Below are 21,058 nucleotides of genomic sequence, written 5' to 3' on the forward strand. Positions count from 1 at the left end.
ATTTAGAAATATTTTTTTTGCTTGAATATCTTTAAAAGCATTTCCTTTTTCTTCTTTCCGGTTTCTGAAGGCAATAGTTACCTTTTCTCATACAATCACTTCTGTTTTCAACTTGGCAGAGTATTAGACTGTGAAAGAAATTTACCTTGGCAATCTATTATGCACGGGTTCTTTGCAAAGGAGAGCTTGCTATGAAGAATGCTATTAAATAAGTTTCTCCCCACACACAGCCTGCCCACAGCATGACTTCAAAATGTAGAAGGTGATAACACATTTTTATTTACAAAGTCTTAGGTTGCTTATGCATATAGTGTTTGGGAGCATGACTGCCTACATTCTTTTGTAACACATTCTATGTGTACATTTGCTTATAGCTGACTGAATACATGGTGCTGAACCTTTTTACGGAGATTTATGTATTTCACCAGTAGCTCAGGGCTTAAATAAACCACATATGAACATACATATGTAGATTATTATTTTTTAAGTCAGAATTTGAGTTGAGACCATGACACGGGAAGTCTTAACCAACTACCCACATACTAAATAATCTGAAACACACAAATAAAATCCTCCTATTATAGTTATGGTAGAGAACCTTTCTGGGTTTAAGCTGTTAATCCTGCATGTTTTCTTGAACTCAACTACATGGGAACAGAAATTAGGGGCAAAGAATTAGCCCCCCTCCCTTTTTGTGTGTGAAATGGACCTTATATCAGTTCAGAATACAGTGCTATCTCAGGTTAAGTACTTAATTCAAGAAAATAATCAGTGTACTATAATGACACTAGAAGATAATTGAGCTACAAATTATGGTGAAAAAGGATTAATAATACAGTGGTACCTCGGGTTAAGTATTTATTTCGTTCCGGAGGTCCGTTCTTAACCTGAACCTGTTCTTAACCTGAAGCACCACTTTAGCTAATGATGCCTCCTGCTGCTGCCGCGCCGCCGGAGCATGATTTCTGTTCTCATCCTGAAGCAAAGTTCTTAACCTGAAGCAATATTTCTGGGTTAGCAGAGTCTGTAACCTTAAGCGTATGTAACCTGAAGCGTATGTAGCCCGAGGTACCACTGTACCTAGGAGCATAGGATGCTGTCCTATACAATACCAGACCACAAGTTCATCAGGCTCAGTATTGTCTACATCAACAATAGGAAGTCTGTGGCACTCCAAATATTGTTCAACTCCAAGTCCCATCAGCCAAAACCAGCATAGTCAATGGCCAGGGGTGATGGGAGATGTAGTCCAACAACAACTCGAGGGCCACAGGTTTCCCATCCCTGGTCTGCACTGACTGGTTTCAGTCAGGAGATGCCAGGGACTGAACCTAGGAACTTCTGCATGAAAACATGCTCTGTACCACTGATACCCTCTGTACCCTTATCCCAGTCATTCAAAAACTTGTAGCCAAAGTAATAAAAAAAGTGACGAATTCCAGTCATGGAACTCTCATGTTACATAGCAATATTCTCTGCTGTTGCACCCATAGCTGTGCTCACCCACCCAATACTCACATTGGGGAAATATCTATTACAAGTTAACGTCTATTACTGGGGTAAGGCAAGTACTGTACATCATATTATAGTTTTGTTGGTGTTACTAAAAAAAATTAAAACGTGTTAGCTTTTGAATTGATAGTGTTGCCCATATTTACACCACCTGAAAATCTCATGTTCAATTTAGAACTAAATGGCAAAGCCTGCATATTGTTACCCTGTGTGTTTTAATCAGCTACAGAGTGCTTGATGTTGACTTACAAGGAACTCTGAGGAATAAACAAAAACAAAGCTATTTCTCTCCTGTCTCAGTGCTGATTGATTATCAAATGAACTTATGGTATACCATCCAATTAGTGAACATGCATCAGTTCCTCAGATAACAAATGAGTCTGGCCAGCCACTAAGAGAGATCTCAAGACTTTCAAATGACAGCAGAGCATAAGTAATTAAAGATAGCAACTGTAGATGCATAGGCACTAATACACAGGAAATATCTTGGTCATTACTGCCAGTAAAAAAATAATAATGTGTAAATGAGCAGTCCATAGCAACAGCAGGCTAAGAAAGCCTTTTTAGACAAATATACCCAGCCTGATTCTCTAAATACTATACTATGTGGTACAAGATGGTTCCCACGTGTTGAGGTCTGCCAAAGAGGTTCCAAGATGAGGTGGTGGCATCTGGAGGGATGATATTTTGAGGGATGGTGTGTCATTTGTGGACCCCCCCTCCCTGAGGAGCCTGCTTGCATATTAATGTTTTATTGTTAATTATGCTGGGAACCAATTGATTGAAGGGCAGCACACACATTCATTAAATAATGAAAGAAACTGACTCCATCTAGAAGGAAAAGTGTTCTGAGATGCAAAACAAACACCTGTTATGTCCCAATAACTACAGGTTACTCTCTCATTTGTATACGGACACTGAAGTTGATGACTCTTGACACAAATATTGTGTCATTGTTTTTTCTCTTCTTTTGTTCCTCTGCCCCTCCCCTTCAACCTTTTGCCTCTCATTTCTGCTGAGCACTCTGTCAAACCCTGGAGGGGCAAACATCATAATTTCTTAAGGAGCTCCAAGTAGCCAGTTTTTTGGGCTATGTTAGGTAGCTGGTGAGGACTCTTTTGCCCACAAGACATTTTCTGTCTGGGGTTGGTAATAATATCTGTATGCTTTTATTTAGCTGCATAGGCTGGTGTCTGCTTGCTGTGCTCGGTGTTTAGATTTCAGTTGCATTTTATTGCTGTATTTTATTGCTTTATCGTTTACCACCCAGAGAACCCACAGGACTGGTTTGGAAAAATACATAACTGAATAAATAAATATCTCTCCTCCCCCCCAAACGCCTTAGAGAAAGTGTGAGATAATAGAGTATGATTTTGCCCTAGACATGTATATTGGCTTATATCTTACCAATATCAAACTCATTCTCCAAATGTTGATCCTTGCGTAGCCAAAATAGCATCACCAACACAGTAATTCTAGGGAAACCCCAAGGTTTGCAGAAGAACAAAAAACCTTTAGAAAAGCAAACCAAGGAAGGGAAGAACCCCCAAACAGTCAAATGAGAACTGAGCATGCTCGGTGGCCACAGAATGCTAGCTGACTGCTACAAGGAAAATAACAGGTGGTGGTGGATAAATGGAACTGAATGAAGTATCCTGGAAGGTGATATGGCTGGCTGGCACCCTTAATAGGAACACTCCTCATTTCAACAGTTAGTTGTGGGTTCCACCTGAAAGTATATCTATAAGCAATGTCTATTTCTATAGTTTATTTATTAAAAGATTTATATACCACTTTTCACTTTTCACATTATGTATCAAAGCAGTGGACAACTATACAATCAACCATACCAAAATACACATTTAATAAATGAGATCCAGCGCTGAGGGCCTTCTGGCAGTTCCCTCACTGTGAGAAGTGAGGTTACAGGGAACCAGGCAGAGGGCCTTCTCGGTAGTGGCGCCTGCCCTGTGGAATGCCCTCCCATCAGATGTCAAGGAAATAAGCAAGTATCCTACTTTTAAAAAACATCTGAAGGCAGCCCTGTTTAGGGAGTTTTTTTAATGTTTAATGCTGTATTGTGTTTTTAATATTCAATTGGGAGCCACCCAGAGTGGCTGGGGAAACCCGGCCAGATGGGCGGGGTATATATAATAAATTATCTTATTATGTTATATACCACAAAGTAGTAAACTAAATACATAAAAAAAAGGGAATCACTGCATGGAAGAATTAAGATCCAGTAAAGGCTTGGGAGAACAAAAACATAAAAGGTTTTTAATTCCCTGCAAAAATACATCACTGAAGATGCTTGCAGGCTTTCTGGTGGGAGGAGACTGTTCCATACTATAGGTGCCATTTTAAGAATGTGGTTATTGCTAGATAGACCAAAGCAAGCCATGGAACCATCAAAGATCTTAATAAATGAGCAGGTTCACATGAAAGAAGGCATTATTTCAAATAATCTTAAAAGCCAGAAGTAAAACCTTCAACTGGATTAGGTAGCTTGTTGGCAACCACAGAAGAGGTGCTGCATTGTAGGATGATCCTTTGAGGAGCCCAGTAGTCACATTCCACATTATATTATATATAGTCAGAAAGGTACTCTCACACATATGACTTCATTCTGCAGTGGGAATTTTGTTTCCCAAGTATATGGCATTTCAAAGTAGTATCTTGCTGGGCATGGAAAGCAGTATGCTGGCTTTGGTCCAATTCACCAGGGCTCTTTTTCTGTTACGACTAATTCCCAATTGCTTTAGTGCAAAAGTTTACATAAGAAGCAGAGTGAATGTTGTTCTCAAGTAAAGTTCAAGAAGAGAGAGGTTTCCATCACAGCTGCTGAAATTTGATTTTATTTCAGGTATTGTAGTTATTTTTTTTTAAAAAAAATGAAGTAAATAGATTTAGGCTGCCAGTTTTTAGTCACACTGTGCCATCAGCTTGTAACAACTGATGCAGCCAATGTGGTGGATGTAACAGTAAATTTTATTACTTACTTGTAATTGAATTGAGCGGGTTTACCTTTGAATAGATTTCATCCAGCATGATATCTGACATGCTGCATGGGATTAAATATTTGGTCTATACATTAAAAACACATTGGAGACACAGTGAGGCAATCCTGTGTAAGTCCCGTGTAACCAACATTTTTATAGAAACGATAAACTTCACTTAACACCCCCCCCCATAGAGATTGGCTCTATTTCATAGATCTTAAATAAAAATCCACACATTCTAGTGTAGTAGTGAAAAAGAATAGTGTCAAAAACACATTGAGCTGTGTGATGTGTCTTGAGATATAAACAAGAACCACAACAACCTGAGCAGACTGAACAGTGGAGCCAAGGAGTGAAAAAGGGTGACACCTCCTGTTAGCCTCTGAAATTGGCCCCTAAGAATCCTAGTACGGTCATGTTAGCAAAGGTGGACACCGCTGCATGTTCTCTGGTCTCTAGTCTATTCAGCCCTGGTCTCTAGTCTATTCATAACTTCTAGCATTTCTCATGAGCATAACATTGATGTATCAAATACATGCTTGAAAAAAGGCCAATTATCTCATAATGTGCAAATCCAGAAAAGTTTGCCTTCAGAATTGATTTTTCTGATTTTTAATGCTACTGGTAGCAAATGGAAAGTGTGAAGACTACCCTCGAGTACTCGGTTTTTCTAAAGATTATGACTAATTCTTTCATTTTTATTTACTTTCAGAAAGACTTTGTCTCAATTCAGATGGAATGGGAAAGTACGGTTTCCTGCTATGAGAATGAGCTGGGCTATGCTTGCTCCACTTTCCATTATTCTCTTTTTTCACACTGGGAAAAGGAGATAAAGCCTTCCACTTTTAATTTTAAACTAACCACAGTTCCCCATAATCAATCTGTGCTTTCATATTATGGCTTGTTCACACTAACCATAGTTTAAACAGTTCCTGTGTTTGGATGTCATGAGGAACTTTGGTTAATTTAAAATCATTTCACTACATGGTGGCAAAAACAATAGCATCACGCTAAATGGTATTGTGAGTCAGCCCTAACAATGGATTTCTATTCCAGCTGGCCAAGTATGCTGAACAGTGCAGTCTGTTTGAAAAGAACTTGAATATGAACTTGAATATAAATATGTTTTTTCATGTTCATCTAACACTTCCATTAAGGTTTTCGTAATACAATTTTTAGTATGAAACAAATTAGGTGTTCCACACAGATGAAGCCCTATCCAGTTCTGAATAAAAAAGGCAAATCCTGTATCTCTTAGTGAAGCAAAATCCACTGAATTAGTCAGGATTTTTTCCGGAGTAAGACTAAAGGCAGCAGGCTGTGGCTCACATGATCATAGCGTCTGCCAAAGCAACCACACACCGTATGAGGTTTATTCTTAGTAAGTATAATCCAATAAGAATATGTCTGTAGGTGTGTGATAGGCCTAATTTTTTCTGCCGTCTCTGTCAGCCCATATTCTTTCTGGAACAGCAGTTGAGGGGAAACTGATTATGTGCAGTAAAAAGTGTGAGTTTCACTTTCTAAACTGAAAATCAAATTATTTTTCACTGCAAACTGCACCTTAAAACAACTGCTCAACACACAGCATTCTTTATTGGGACAGCTCGATATCGATTTCACTGGATAAGAGCAGAAATTTATGGCACACGCTGAGACCCGGATGCATCTCTGATAGAAGATGAGCACAAACAAACCTCAAAAATAAAGTAGAACAACAAACAAAAGAAAACAGTTTTGTTCTATTGTGACACACCTGTAATTTTAATTTGAGTAGCTAGTTCTGATCCTAAAAGCCTAAATGGTTTGCGTCCTGGGTGCTTAAAGGAATGTCTTTTCCTACATATTTCCCCTTACGATCATGACAACTCCTGGAGATTCAGCACATTGCTTTTCTAGGACTTTTTCCACAGTGGCACTGCCCTTTAGAACTCCTCCTCTAAGGAATACCATCTGGCCAGTTTGTTCCAGACTTTTAGGCGATTAGTGTTTCAAGAAGGTATTTGTATTAGAGGGAAATAAGTAGTGCTGGCTCTATTTAGTTCTGCTTCCAATTTCTAGTTCTCTTATACTGGATTTGTACTTTGCTGCAGCATTACAACAAACCCCAGAGCATTTTCAGGAGTAGGTCCCATGCTTGGTGAGGATCACACCGACTGACTGTTGTGCATGAACTGGACTGCAGTTCTCAGCATTGTTTGGGAAGAATAAATTGCCTTGCTTTGTTTTTGTTATTTCTACAAAAAGCAAATGTATCTCCTGGCCTTCTGAAATCCGAGCAGCACTCAGGTCAGCTCACAACTATTTAAACAAGTACTTAAGACACAATCCACCTTACCTTCTTTCAGCATGCCAACTTTTAGACACTTCATAAAACGACAGGCTTGGCAGGACTTGCGTCTGCGTTTTGTAATTTCACATTCATTTGTTGCTGGGCAGCTGTATTCTATGTTACCTGTGGTGTTCAGGGTGAAGAAAAAAGAGAGGAAACCATTGAGGATTATTAGTGATCAAGTTCTCATCATGGAAGCTTAGATATTGCCAAAAAAGTGCCTTTATTGCTAAAAGTGTACTTTGTTTTTTTATTCCCCTAACACCAATCTCTAGATGACATACAGCAAATTTAAAGCATAATATAAAGAAAAAGACATGAATAATTAACACAACCAAAACTGACCTCCAAAAAGAAAACATTAATACTAGCAGCTTCTGAAAAAAGCAACCATATCATATAAGCCATAGCATTCAGTTCAGCATATTACGTCAAATGCTTGTGAGAAGAGAATGGTTTTAACTAGGAGCCAAACAATTTTATTTTTTTCTCAAAGCAACTTACAACCAAAGATATAATAAGAGTTGGTGCCGAGCAGGCCTCACTGGAGAGTGTTCCATGGGGGGGGGGGCACAACAACAACAACAACATGAATAATAACAGAGTTAAACAAAATAATGCTCTGTTTCCTGGAGGCATCACATAGGCCAGTGTAGGAAACAGATACTAGGCTTGATGGATCTAGCAGGATTCTTTTTCTTAACTTGCCCAATGTAATATTGTAGTATAAGCTCAGCTGTTTGCTGTATTTGTACATAACCTGATATTCACAGTCACACTCAGAATGATGCTGTTTGTGATGTTAGTACTTCAGGGGAAGAATAAAAACGTCTCTCCTCATCAGTGCTGCCCCATCTCGCTTTAAAGGTATTTTGTTACTTTCTAACCCTTTCCCCCTGTGATTAAGTGCATTAGTATCTTAATGAAAATGCATTCTGTTTATTGCTCTCTTGGGAAGTGGGAGGTCATCACACCAAATGCATAAATTGTCATCAGAGACAGTCCAGGCATAATTGCAATTTTGCTGCTCCGTGTTTGCTGCACTCAGAGTCCACGGAAGTCCCCTGAAACATGCACAGATTCTCGTAATTAGCATAGAGTCTGCCTGGGACCACAGCAGTGATGAAATATTTCAGAGTTAATCACACTTTGTAAACACTGATTTATATTGACTACCTTTCTCCAGACTGATGTCTCCTCATTAAATATCACATTAGCGGATTGCAGGATTGTACAAAGATTCAAATGCTTTGCAACTGCTAACTCAACAAAGAATGCATGGCACTGATGCTGCAAAATAGTTATATATTTGTGGTAAGAGAGCCCCACATGCCGTAAAATTTAAATGCTCAGCAGAAACAGCGCACTAAATTAGTATTTTAACTCAACACATATTGGGGTGGGGCTGGGAACTGAAATCTTTTGCACCATCTTATCTGGTCTGTGTAAGTCAGCCAAATCCACTATAGAAGTAGAATACACAGCCACCTGGAGGAGCACAATAATTCAATGAATTTGCATGGGTGGTGTCAGAAGAGGATGAAGGGATGAAAAGCTTCTCCCATCTTGATACATGTAGCCCCATCACCACCACCACACTGTTGGATCCTGTGGTTATTTGGAGGGTGGGAGAACACATTTTCACATACAAATTCTAACTGAATGGTACACTGGAAGTTAAAAGCAAGGCTGTAATTCTTAATCTACTTCCTTAAATATTAAATCCATCAAAATCAATAGGGTATACTTTAGAGAAAACATGTTAAGGATCCTATACAATGTGGAATATACTCCCCCCCGCCGCCCTTTCAGCCATCTAACATGTGGGACAAAGCTTTCCATTCCCCAAATATGAACTTCACTGTTTTGTCTGCCTCCAGTAGATTTCGTAGTTCCATCATTTGAAACACTGCACATACATTTGGGTTACTGTGCAGCTTATAGCATGCCTGACTCAAGATGAAATCAAGCACTCAAAGTCCTGAGCATATAATCTAACGTATATTGAAAGGACCAAGCTAAATATGGTTTTCATTGGAACTACAACATGCAAAGAGGGAGGATTTAATCCTTTCCTACCCTGCCATGATCCTGATCAAAATCAGGTTAACACTTCATGTTAATTCTTGTAAAAACCTTGGCATGGTTGATAAAGGTATGCTTGATGTCATGTCTAGTTTGGCCCTAGGTTTATATGAAAAACCAGTCGTTAACAGAGTGTGTTTACATAGGGTGAGTGTAGCCATTTCTTTTCAAGTCAGGAACAATCCTACTTTGCCTATTTTGGCATGTGATACTGTCTCAGCACATTTCCACACAACAACAAAATGCGCCTTTGAACTTCTCTCTATTGTGTGCATGTGCAACTGTTGCTAATGAAGAATAAATAGTGCCACAGAGCTATTTTTAAATTAAACATCTGTTCTAAGCAACATATATTTTACATTCACATTACAGGCACAGGAAAATCAAGAAGTGCCCAGTTAGAAATTCAACTGCTTTGATGTATATCAACAGGTGGTAGCAACAATGAACACGGCATAAAAGATTAAATGCAGCCTGAAGTTCCAGCTGAATATCAGGTGCCAGTCATTTCCTAAACATCCCTAAGCCAGAAGATGTATGGAGGTGGCTATGTATTGGTATCAGGGAGAAGAAACCAACTTCATATTTGACTAGGATGTAAGTGGTATTTCTATTTGTGCTGATGCTTGGCCAAAAGCCACATGGTGGGCTGGGCTCCATTCCCCATTTTCTGGTATAAGATAACCATTTCACATAGTGCAATTCTCACTTACATTTCTGTTTCGTCAACCCATGTGGATCCCAGTTTTTCTATTTTATTTTTTACAAAGATGCATCTCACAGGCCAATGCAAGAAAAACAAACCTCAACAAATTAAGTCTCCTTAACCCACAGTAGCCTGTAGTCTGGACTTCTAGGGAACTGGGGGGGGGGGGTCAATGTATTTATTTTTCTAATTGGTGTTTTAAATGAATATTTTAGACTGACTGTTGAAAACAGCTTGGAGGTCTTTTGTCCAAGTAAGTAATATATACATTTAGAATTTAATAAATATGAATTGCTACCACAATGTCACTATAGAAAACTGATCCTTCCAAACAGGGGTAAAATAAAACTAGCATGATGAATGCATTCTTAAATATGTGGTTCTGTTGATCCATACTGAACCATTAGTCCAATTTTCCAACATTTCCCAAACATGACCAGTTTTTAAAAGCTTTAAGCATGGATCAAGGACCCATTGTTTCATAGACGCTGGAGTAGATTATCTGGTAACATAGGTCCATGCTTGCACAAATAAAATGCCCTTGAAAGTCCTATTTCATTTTTTGTACTTGTCTTAAAAATTAAAAAGAATGTTATACTAAAATTGTGCTGTTCCATGCATCCATTACACTATTACATAGATTTAAATAAGAATTCAAGTTTCATGTACCCTGAATATCTAAGGTTTCTTTTATTGTCTTGTTCTTCTTTAGTTTATTACAAACTGTAGAACAGCGATGGCTATCCTGTGGTCCTCAGGATTTTTGTTAAGCTGTAGCACCCACCATCTCTAGCTACTGGTCATGCTGGCCGTGGCTGAGGATAGCTGGGAATCAGACAAGTATCTGGAGGCTCACAAGTTAATCAGCCCTTCTATAGAGACATCAAAATGTCTTTGAAGAACTTCCAGAAAATCTGCCTATAAGTTTTCTCTCCATAGATATGTAGACTAAGATGTATACAAATGTTACAGGCTGTCAAGAAGAACAATACACTATTTTTGGCACCTACTAATGTTTCTGTCTGGACAAATCTATCCAAATATGTAGAACGTTGGCATGTGCTTTAATCTAGTTTTTAGCTTACTGTTGATTTTAATTAATTTTTGAACATTTTAAATAGCTGCTTCTAGCTGGGTGGGGTTTTTTTACTGATAATTTCATTGTTTTATTCTTCTTGTAAACTACTTGGAGGTGGGGTTTTTTTGCAATCAGGCGTTATATAAATTTTATGACATAAATAAAAATAAATATTTCTGTAACTAGACACACTAAATGAGGGCAAACCTGTACATGGTGCAAACTTGAATGAACCTACTTTACACAAGGAACAAAATCAGCTGGGCAGCTTAAGGCTTTTACTAGAGCTGACAAGAATGATAGAGCAGTTTATAATCTCTTCTGGCTGACTTTCAGAGAGCCCTGCACACTGGTTACTTATTTTAAAAAGTCTTTTGTACAATTAGTTTGGAGGCGATATAATTTTTTCACTGACAATTTTATACTCTTGCATCTAGCTGACTGAGAGAATAACAGAGTGCCAGGGCACAATTTGTATCTTCCTTTCAGTGGCACGATGGACTTTTACAGTTTGGCACTTAAGACGTGAATAATGTAGTGTTACGTCTTACAATAAAAATATATAGACAAAGCCCTGTGTTGTGAAAATGCAATGAGATCTGTGTCAGATTAGAGTTTCTGTTCTTCCTCCACATACCCAGGAATGTTTATTTTTAGTGTTTTTATGAAATTTCAAGCAATGGTTTTATTTTCTTAAGAGGGACAAAGGAAAATGACATATGGTTCTACAAATGAAATTAGTCCCTATTAAAAACTGGACTCACACAAAATCAAAGAAGGGGAGGCAAACTTGATGACGCTTGAGTTGTGACACTGTGGGTAGGTGGCATCTGGGTCTAGAAATTAGGAATCATGTTCTAGATGGGATTGTACTCTTCCTTAAATAGCAGGTGCATAGTCTGAGAGTGCTCACTGCAAGATGGCATGTCATACATGAATGTATGGAAGCAAGAAAAATCAGTTTCCTCCGTGCTCTGTGCAATTGTCAGACTAGCACTTGAACAGGAAATACATTGCTCCGGGAAGAAGCAATATACTCTTCTAGGCTCCAGAATGGCTCTTTCCCCATCCCCAGTGGCTCATCACTGTCTGCCCAGATACATTTTTCTGCTAAACAAAGTTAACTAAGAGATTAGGAATATGTTTGTACTGCATGGGTACAGTGGTACCTCATGTTACGTACCGAATTCTGCAGGTTAAGCACTCTGCTAACCTGGAAGTAGATGCCCCTTGTTGTGAACTTTGCTCCGGGATGCGAGCGGAAGTCGTGCCCCGGCAGCACGGCAGCAGTGGGAGGCGCCATTAGCAAAAGCGCACCTCATGTTACGAGCAGTTTCCGGTTACGAACGGACCTCTGGAACGGATTAAGTACATAACACAAGGTACCACTGTATACCTTTTGAAATGTAATTTGAATTTGGTTCCCAGTTTGGTACCTGAAGTAAGGACCTCAGAAACTTTGATTGAAATGTATCAAGCTTAGGAAAACAGCCATTGTACCAAATGTTGGAAGCATATAATAGTGATGCAGATTTCGCATTTAATACTTTTAAGACTGAGGGAATATACTAATGTCCCTGTGTATGAAAGAAAGGGAGCATTGCCAGTTTGCTCACCTCCACTATTTGGGAAGTAAACAGCCAGTGAGTGTTCCAAGACTTTGTATAGTGGAAGGTAAGTCCTAAATACAGAAAGTTTTTGGTCTGTTCAAGGGCATGACCACTGAAAGTTTAAGTTAAGCCTCCAGCAGTGGAGGTGGTGAGAATGAATTACAGTATATGTAAAAATTCCATGTTGGTTTTCTGACATGCTTTTTTTAAAAGGCTTTTGCAATGAAGAATGGAACCCGGGTACAAGTTCAACTTAAACCAGGTTGTTAGGGAGAAAGCAGCCTTGAAAGAAAGTGACTAAGGTGAAAGAGTTTATGAGCAATGTATCAAAATATAAGTACAATGGTACCTTGGAAATCGAACAGAATCCAATGGATTCCAATTGGCTGCAGGAAGCTCGTGCAGCCAATCGGAAGCTGCAGAAGCCCCATCGGATGTTTGAGTTTGAAAGAACATTCGCAAACCGGAACACTCACTTTCGTGAGGGTTTGCAGCATTCCCAAGCCAAAACAGACAAGTACCAAGACGTTTGGGATCCAAGGTACAACTGTGTGAAACACTGTTTAGAGAAGAATAAGGGGGGAATGTGATAACACTTTTCAAATATCTAAAGGGCCATTGCACAGAGGAAGCTAAAGACTTGTTTTCTGATGCCCCAGAAGCCAGGGCTACGGCTTAAGTTACAGGAGGGTAGATTTTAGTTAAACATTAGCAGAATGGCAAGAGTAATTAGACAATGAAAGGAAATACCTAGTGGGGTAGTGTGATTTCCCTCACTTAAGGTAGTCATGCAAAGGCTGGATAACCAACTGCTGGGGCTGCTCTAAGCTTTTCACCGATGACAAAAACTTCCAAGAGTCGGTGAGGTGGTTATTAATTTTATTTATTGACTAAGACTACAGATGCATGGCTTCTGATTTGAGTTCTGCAGGCCAGCTGTGCATGTAACAAAATCAAAGTTCAAAGCAGTCACAGCTCTAATAATAATAATAATGGCACTGACCAGGGCTACTGTCTTCTGTGCTATTAATAAGCCATGCTTCTTCTTTCCAATGTTTCTCATTGGCTTTAAAGGGCCAGGCACAAGCTACACTCTTGTGCTATTGCCCAGTAATCAGAGAGGCCTTTCTGCATGACCAAACAAAGTATGTTCCAGCCAAATTTTATTCTTTGGCCGATATCCATGCAAGTTGATCCAGCACTCATAGCACGGTACTCCTTCTCTATGTATAGTGTGTAGAGATGTGTGCTATAGACATGAGAAGGACAGCAGAAAAATACCAAAGAAAATTAAACTTATGAGACAGATTTGGCGATCTCAAACGCTAGAAAAAAAAACAGTGCTGTACAAGCAATGCAGCCATTTGCCTTTGTATAAACAAGGTAGCAGGCAACTGTGGAGAAATAATGTGGGCATAACATAGACTCCTGCACAATCAGATTACTCTGTGCAATCACAACAGCAATAATAGGTTCAATATACACAGGAAGACTATCCTTGTGGCTTGTACAAAATATCGCATAAGGTTCCTTCAGGATCAGACCAATCTAATCCACCAGCCTGCCTCCAACACTGGCTTAGCCAGATCCCTCCAGAAAGCTCATAAGCAGGGCACGAAGGCAACAGCCTTTTCCTGCTCTACGACCTTCAGCAACTGGGATACAGGAAAATACTGCATCCTAAGCTCATTGTTGTTGTTTAGTCACAACTGGGATACAGGAGAATACTGCATCCTAAGCTTGTTGTTGTTGTTGTTTAGTCATGTCCGACTCTTCGTGACCCCATGGACCAGAGCACGCCAGGCACTCCTGTCTTCCACTGCCTCCCACAGTTTGGTCAAACTCATGTTAGTAGCTTCGAGAACACTGTCCAACCATCTTGTCCTCTGTTGTCCCCTTCTCCTTGTGCCCTCAATCTTTCCCAACATCAGGGTGTTTTCCAGGGAGTCTTCTCTTCTCATCAGGTGGCCAAAGTACTGGAGCCTCAGCTTCAGAATCTGTCCTTTCAGTGAGCACTCAGGGCTGATTTCCTTAAGAATGGATAGGTTAGATCTTCTTGCAGTCCACGGGACTCTCAAGAGTCTCCTCCAGCACCATAATTCAAAAGCATCATAGAATCATAGAGTTGGAAGAGACCACAAGGGCCATCAAGTCCAACCCCCTGCCAAGCAGGAAACACCATCAGAGCACTCCTGACATATGGTTGTCAAGCCTCTGCTTAAAGACCTCCAAAGAAGGAGACTCCACCACACTCCTTGGCAGGAGTGTCATCAATAGCTCATCAATAAACTTTGGACCAAGTAATTAGCAGATTGCCTTGCCAATAGGCAAGTGCAGTCAGTGAGATTGGAAGAGACTCCAGGGGATGAACCGTGACTCACAGATTGCCATCTAGTGGCAATATAGAAGTGGGCCTTCTTTGTTCTCTAGAATGTTGTCACCCCCTACTGTTCGGGAGGCTCCATCCACAGCATGTCTCAACTACTTTCTAAAAAAAATATGTATCTTTTTGTCTGAGAATTACCTGACTATCAACTGCTGGCTTGTACTGGTTATTATTTTCAGTATTTTACAGTCCAGGTGTTGTCATTTAGTTATGATGACTTTATTTGCTTGTTATTTATATTATCTGTATATATGTATTGAGTTCTTTTAGACCTCTTGGCTCTTTGGTCTTTTCGAGTCTTTGACTCATCACTGTAAGCCAGCTCAATATATTTATATATAGTAAGCCATCTGTAAGTTGACTAAAAAAATAAATAAATGATGGATGTCCCATCTTGTTAGCCAATATCTATGCATTAGACCTATCTTCCATAATTTTTCTGATGCCTGTTTAATGTTACCTGAGGATAAGCTTAGTATTGTGGCATCTTATGGCAGTAATTCCATCAGTTAAATTATACATTGTGAAAGTATTTCCTTTTGTCTGTCCTGAATCTACTGCCAACAATTTCACCAGTGACCCTCAAATTCTAGCATTATGAAGATAGAGGGCAACATTGATGAGCCTGGATAGCTCAGTTGGTTAGACCATGGTGCTGATAACGCCAAGGTTGCAGGTTCGATCCCTGTATGGACCAGCTGCATATTCCTGCATTGCAGGGGGTTGGACTAGATGATCCTCAGGGTCCCTTCCAACTCTACAGTTCTATGATTCTATGATTCTATATATCCCCATGTTATTACTAATCTAACAAAACAAACAATGGCAGGAATGGGGAACCTCCAGATCATGGTCCAAATATGGAGCACAAGTCTTCAGAATCTGGAACTTGGAGATCTCCAGGTGTCTGGCTGCAGAGTTCCGCTGAAGAACTCTTTTCCTTCCATTCCTCTTTGGTCCTTAGATCTGCCCATCAGTAGTATACAGGCATTGATTACTTTCCACTGGAAATGCAGATTTCAAGGGGCAGGGAGGACTTCTCACACCTGCTCTATGCTGTCTCTCTCCAACCCTAAACCAGTAATCTAAATTAAACACTTCAAATGCTTTCCCCTATTTCCATATGGAATGTGCCCCTAATATTGAATCATTCTGGCTGTCATTTTTCAGCATAATTTCTATCTCCATTATATCCTTTTTGTTGTGGGGCTATCAAAAGTGTATACAGTACACTTCATAAGTATTTGTTTTATTTATTTATTTATTATTTGTTTGTTTTTGTTTGTTTGTTTGTTTGTTTGTATTTATTTATTTATTTATGGTTTTTCCTTAGGTTTGTTTTTGGCAGTTTGTGGCCCCTTTATTTACCCATCTGACCAAGGCTTTTAAAGCGCAGCTTTCTTACCTTTTATATCTTTCCCTGCTCATTTACTAAGCTGACATCTCCTTGGAGTTGTTTGTACATATATATTTTATCTGATCATCTATTTAGTATATTCAAAATAACTTCTGAGAACATTGAAAAAATTATTCTTTTTTTTTCTCTTTCCTTTCATTTGTCAGAAGTTTCTTCTTTTGAAATCAAATGCAGCCATGCTGGACATTCTGGGTTTCTGATTAATTCAACAGCACTTAACATCTCAAACCATATCCTGGGCATCAATCAGAATTAAGTGAAGGATCACTTCCCCTCTCCTTGACTCCAAATCAAGGAGGGCTATGAGGGCTAAATTAGATGAGATACTAGATCTCCTGTTTCACAGAATTTTGGTAAATGGCAGCCATGGAGAAGGGATATTTTAATTTTGGAAACTGTGCAGGAAGAAGGGATTAAAAAGGCCTCCCAGTCTGGAACTCCTCCACACACCATGGCTATTTGCCAAAAAACTTAAGGAAATGGTAAATATATTCAGGTATCTGTTGGTCCCAGCTCCTGCGAACCTAGCAGTTCAAAAGCACCCTAAAAAGTACAAGTAGATAAATAGGTACCGCTCCAGCGGGAAGGTAAACAGCGTTTCCGTGCAGTGCTCTGGTTTCGCCAGAAGCAGCTTAGTCATGCTGGCCACATGACCCAGAAAAACTGTCTGCGGACAAACGTTGGCTCCCTCGGCCAGTAAAGCAAGATGAGGGCAGCAACCCCCAAGTCGTTTGTGACTGGACTTAACTGTCGGGTCCGTTACCTCTATCTGTTGATCTGATGTAATTTTGCCCTAAGGCACAACCATATCACATCTGCAACACTTTGAATCTAGTTAGATGAGTGACTTGCAGTACAATGCTCTCCATGCATTTACTTCCCAAGAGTAAATCCCAGTTACTTCAATGAGGCTTACTCCCAGATAAGTGGAATAAGGCAGAAGCCATGGTTGTTTTGTGCACCCACATAATAGCAATCCTGAAAACTTAAAAGTTTGGGTAGAAGAGAACTACTTCAGTGTTCAGTTGGGTAATCAATTTCAAGAAATAGCGTGAGGCAGGTGAAATAGATCCATCATTGCCTGCTTGAAACATTCTTGGAAGGAAATGCTGATACAAAGGCTTTACTTATATAAGGAAGGTGAATGATTTAATCAGGTAATGATGGATTCAGGTGACACAGTGTCAGGTTCACTGCAGGTATGCCATCTTTGCACTGAAGCCAAGGTCCATGTAATTTGGTAAGCCAAGGCCTCTATTATTTAAAAACCACTCTCTTAGGGCTACGTAAAAATGCCTATAGGATCAAACAAGTCAATTAGTTAATTTTTAGATCGTCTGGATTTGCTAAGGATGGCATTAGCTCTGAGTTAGGTAAACACACACTTTGGAAGGTGCTGAATTTGTGTGGAGCCAGGAAGCAAACGTTACAGTTTTCATTTCAAAGGAACGCTTATCTGAATTTACATAACTAGTCCTATCTTTGTTTACTACCCTCCCAATTGAAGATATATCATATTTATCATACAGTGTTCATAGGTTTGTAGATCAAATTGGTTCTGCAACAGATAAAAATGGCACCATTCATAGAAGATCTAACTATTCAACTCCAGAGAGAACAAAGCAACCAGTAACAACTGTTTCAACACAGGCCAGACATACTACCCACCGCACCCCATGATTACTGAAAGGAACAGTGAGTCTAAGTCTGTCCATTAATTTTTGTGAAATTTGCCAACACTATTTGTTCACTTATCAGTTTATTTCTGGAATAAACTGCTGCAATCTCTAGTGGACCTTGAAAACCTTCCAAGTTTTATCACAATAGACTCACTTCTAATTTGGTGCTGCTGAGTTAGGGCATATTACTTATAAGTCTGCTGGTGTCCATGGATAAAGTTCTTTAGCATTCACTAGATTCAGGGGGGCAGCTACACAGCATTATTGTATCTAAAGATGTAACAAAACAAAATAAAGTTGCTTGGTTTGTTAGCAAATAATGAAACTCCAGTTCCCCTATTCCTTGGGAAATATTCTATATTTTATAATGGAGTTGTACAAGAATCAGTCACTGGCTTATCATCTTTAACATTTGATAGGGGTCAAACTCTCTTGGGGTACTTCCCACACTAGTTAATATTGTGAGACCTAGAATAAAATTCTTGCCAATTTCACAAAATGTGTTTTTCCAGATTCCCTCTGGAGGGCCCAGTTTGGGGATGCCTGGCCTAATGCTACTGCATACTCTTAAGAGCATGTTGGGGTTTTTACAAGGGAAAAAATATCTCCCGTCTTGGAGCAACAGCAGCAATAGTGGTAATAGATTAAAAGAGTTGATAGGTGAAGTTTTCCCAACCACCAGCATTGATTCTTCTTCTTCAAGGAGTAAGTATGTATGTGTGGTACAGTTTTTAAGGCAAAGAGAAAATGTGAGTTTACAGCATGCAAACAGAAGTGAATGGCAAAGGTTTTGGCTGGGCAGGTAAACTGCTGCCCACCTCTCCCTCCCTCCTAGCCCAGAAGCAGGACTCCACTGGCTTATGGATCAGCTACTCACACTTAGGCTGAGATCCCACCTGGCATAGGGGCCGGAGGGCATATAAGGCAAACTGAGCTTTGCCCTAAGTAGGCACTGGGTTATGGGTGGGGAAATTGACTGGATGGCTTGCTCAGAGAAGATAGGAACTGTGATCAAGGTTTTGAGGGTGAAAGTCTATGCTATAGATACCAGAGCAGATGGAGAATTGACTGTATGGAGTTTTGCTATGTTGTTTGTGCAGGAGCATACCAGCTAATGCCACAGAATTTTATAGCAGCTAAGGAAACCTTTTACAAACTTAGGAATGCAGCAAGGAGCTAAATCACTTATACCTACGGGATGTAAACATCATCACAATAGGGGCTCCTACAGAGCTTATGCTTTGAATGCAAAAAGGTACCAGGTTCAATACAGCTCCTGATATTGCCAGATAGAGCTATGAAAGACTTCTATTTGAAACTGGAGTGCAGAAAACACAGAGCTGATAGACTACTGATGTGACTTATAAGACATCTTCTTAAGTTCTGCCTAATGTCAGCCCTGGACAACCACTAACCTCTGCTTAATCCTTCCTTGCATGAGAATAGCTGTGACAGGCTCTAGCACCTATATAATCTCTAGGTACAACACTGCCATTGTACTGTCTTCAGCTTGAAAGATGCCTTCACCGGTTGAGACAACAGAGATAAATAAACTCCATCTCCCCTGGCTACATCTATGATATTGGTCAAAGGCTCATATTGTCATTTCCTATATAATATCTCTTCCACCCATCCTCACCCTCTCTCAAATTTGCCAGTCCAGTAAACTGTTACTATAATTCACAGAATGAGGGGAAAGACAACAAAACCCCTACTGTGGCACTTTAGAGAAGGGCTTGGAGACCTCTGGCCCCACAGGGAACTCATCCATGCAACTGATGCCTACAAAAAGCAGCTTTCAGCTTTACTACCCACCAGCTGATAAGCAGCAAAGCCGAAGCCTCAGGCTTTAAAATATTGCACAGGGCACAAAGCACCTGAATGGTGCTTTGAAGTCCCAATGTCAAGACTTCAAAGTGCCCAGTCATTTGATGTCACTGTGATGTCAGCTGAATGATAGGTGGGCAACCTGACCCACCTGTTAAATTTAGATGGCAATGCTAGGATCCAATAGGAATCTGGCCTGCAAAGCCAAAAAGGTTGCCTACCCAAATATTAGTAAGATGCACATCAAAGGGTGGGGATATATGTGGAAGTGTGGCCTAGGGAATTGCAAGTCCCTGCATTCTCATGAGAGTTTGGCATGGGTTTAAGTTTACTTGTGAAGAAAGTCAAACTTATGCAGAAAGTGTCCCTGCTTCCCTTATTCACTCAGTTGTTTCTCTAAACAAAACCTGCAGCTACACATGACCACATTCTTTTCCACGCCTGGTATTCAAGGTAATATTCATTCCTTGTCTGCAGCCTCTCCAAACACAGATGCCTGGCTCCCCGTTTCCTTCACCCATGCCATTCAGCAAATTGATTAAACGTGTTTTGTTACTATTACAATTCATTGTGATGCTGTTTTTTCTATCCCCTTCCAAATGTCAATGGCACGGGAATAGTGGTTTCCTGACAGCTGGGCCAGATGCCCCAACACAGCTGAGGAGTTTTGTCTAAGCTGAGGGCTGGCCAGTTGCTAGGCAACTTTTGATCTAGCAACATGGAAAGCACTTCAATTATAACCATGCAAATAGTTGTCAGAAGGAGGAGACTGGTTTAATTGTTGCCAATAGTGCAGGTGGACTGAAGCCTGCATTTGCAGGTAGTCCTGCTGTGGGATCTTTCCTTGTACCTACTATAAATAATAGTGTTGGGAGGGGTGTTGTTACAGGTGAAAACTGACGCAGACAGACCAAACTCAGGCTATTACCCTGGCAGTAAGGCTTCTAATTCTCGAAACCAACACCTCCCATTTTGGGGATAAAGGTAAAGGTAAAGATACCCCTGCCCGTACGGGCCAGTCTTGACAGACTCTGGGGTTGTGCGCCCATCTCACTCAAGAGGCCAGGGGCCAGCGCTGTCCGGAGACACTTCCGGGTCACGTGGCCAGCGTGACATCGCTGCTCTGGCCAGAGCCAGAGCCAGAGCCAGAGCCGCACACGGAAACGCCGTTTACCTTCCCGCTGGTAAAAGGTAAAGGTAAAGGTACCCCTGCCCGTACGGGCCAGTCTTGACAGACTCTGGGGTTGTGCGCCCATCTCACTTAAGAGGCCAGGGGCCAGCGCTGTCCGGAGACACTTCCGGGTCACGTGGCCAGCGTGACATCGCTGCTCTGGCCAGAGCCAGAGCCGCACACGGAAACGCCGTTTACCTTCCCGCTGGTAAGCGGTCCCTATTTATCTACTTGCACCCGGAGGTGCTTTCGAGCT

General features: G+C 40.4%; 1 protein-coding gene across 18 annotated transcripts in view; it reads right to left on the reverse strand.

Moving 5' to 3' along the window:
- ESRRG (estrogen related receptor gamma) overlaps positions 1-21,058 on the reverse strand; it is a 496,182-nt gene that overhangs the window by 130,482 nt on the left and 344,642 nt on the right. For all 18 annotated transcript variants that reach the window (XM_079968778.1, XM_079968788.1, XM_079968783.1 and 15 more), the window contains one exon: positions 6,850-6,966. In XM_079968778.1, the coding sequence (XP_079824904.1) occupies positions 6,850-6,966 (117 nt within the window). The remainder of the gene's footprint in view (positions 1-6,849; positions 6,967-21,058) is intronic.

Source organism: Podarcis cretensis, assembly GCF_951804945.1.
Source record: "Podarcis cretensis genome assembly, chromosome: 3".
Taxonomy (NCBI): domain Eukaryota; kingdom Metazoa; phylum Chordata; class Lepidosauria; order Squamata; family Lacertidae; genus Podarcis; species Podarcis cretensis.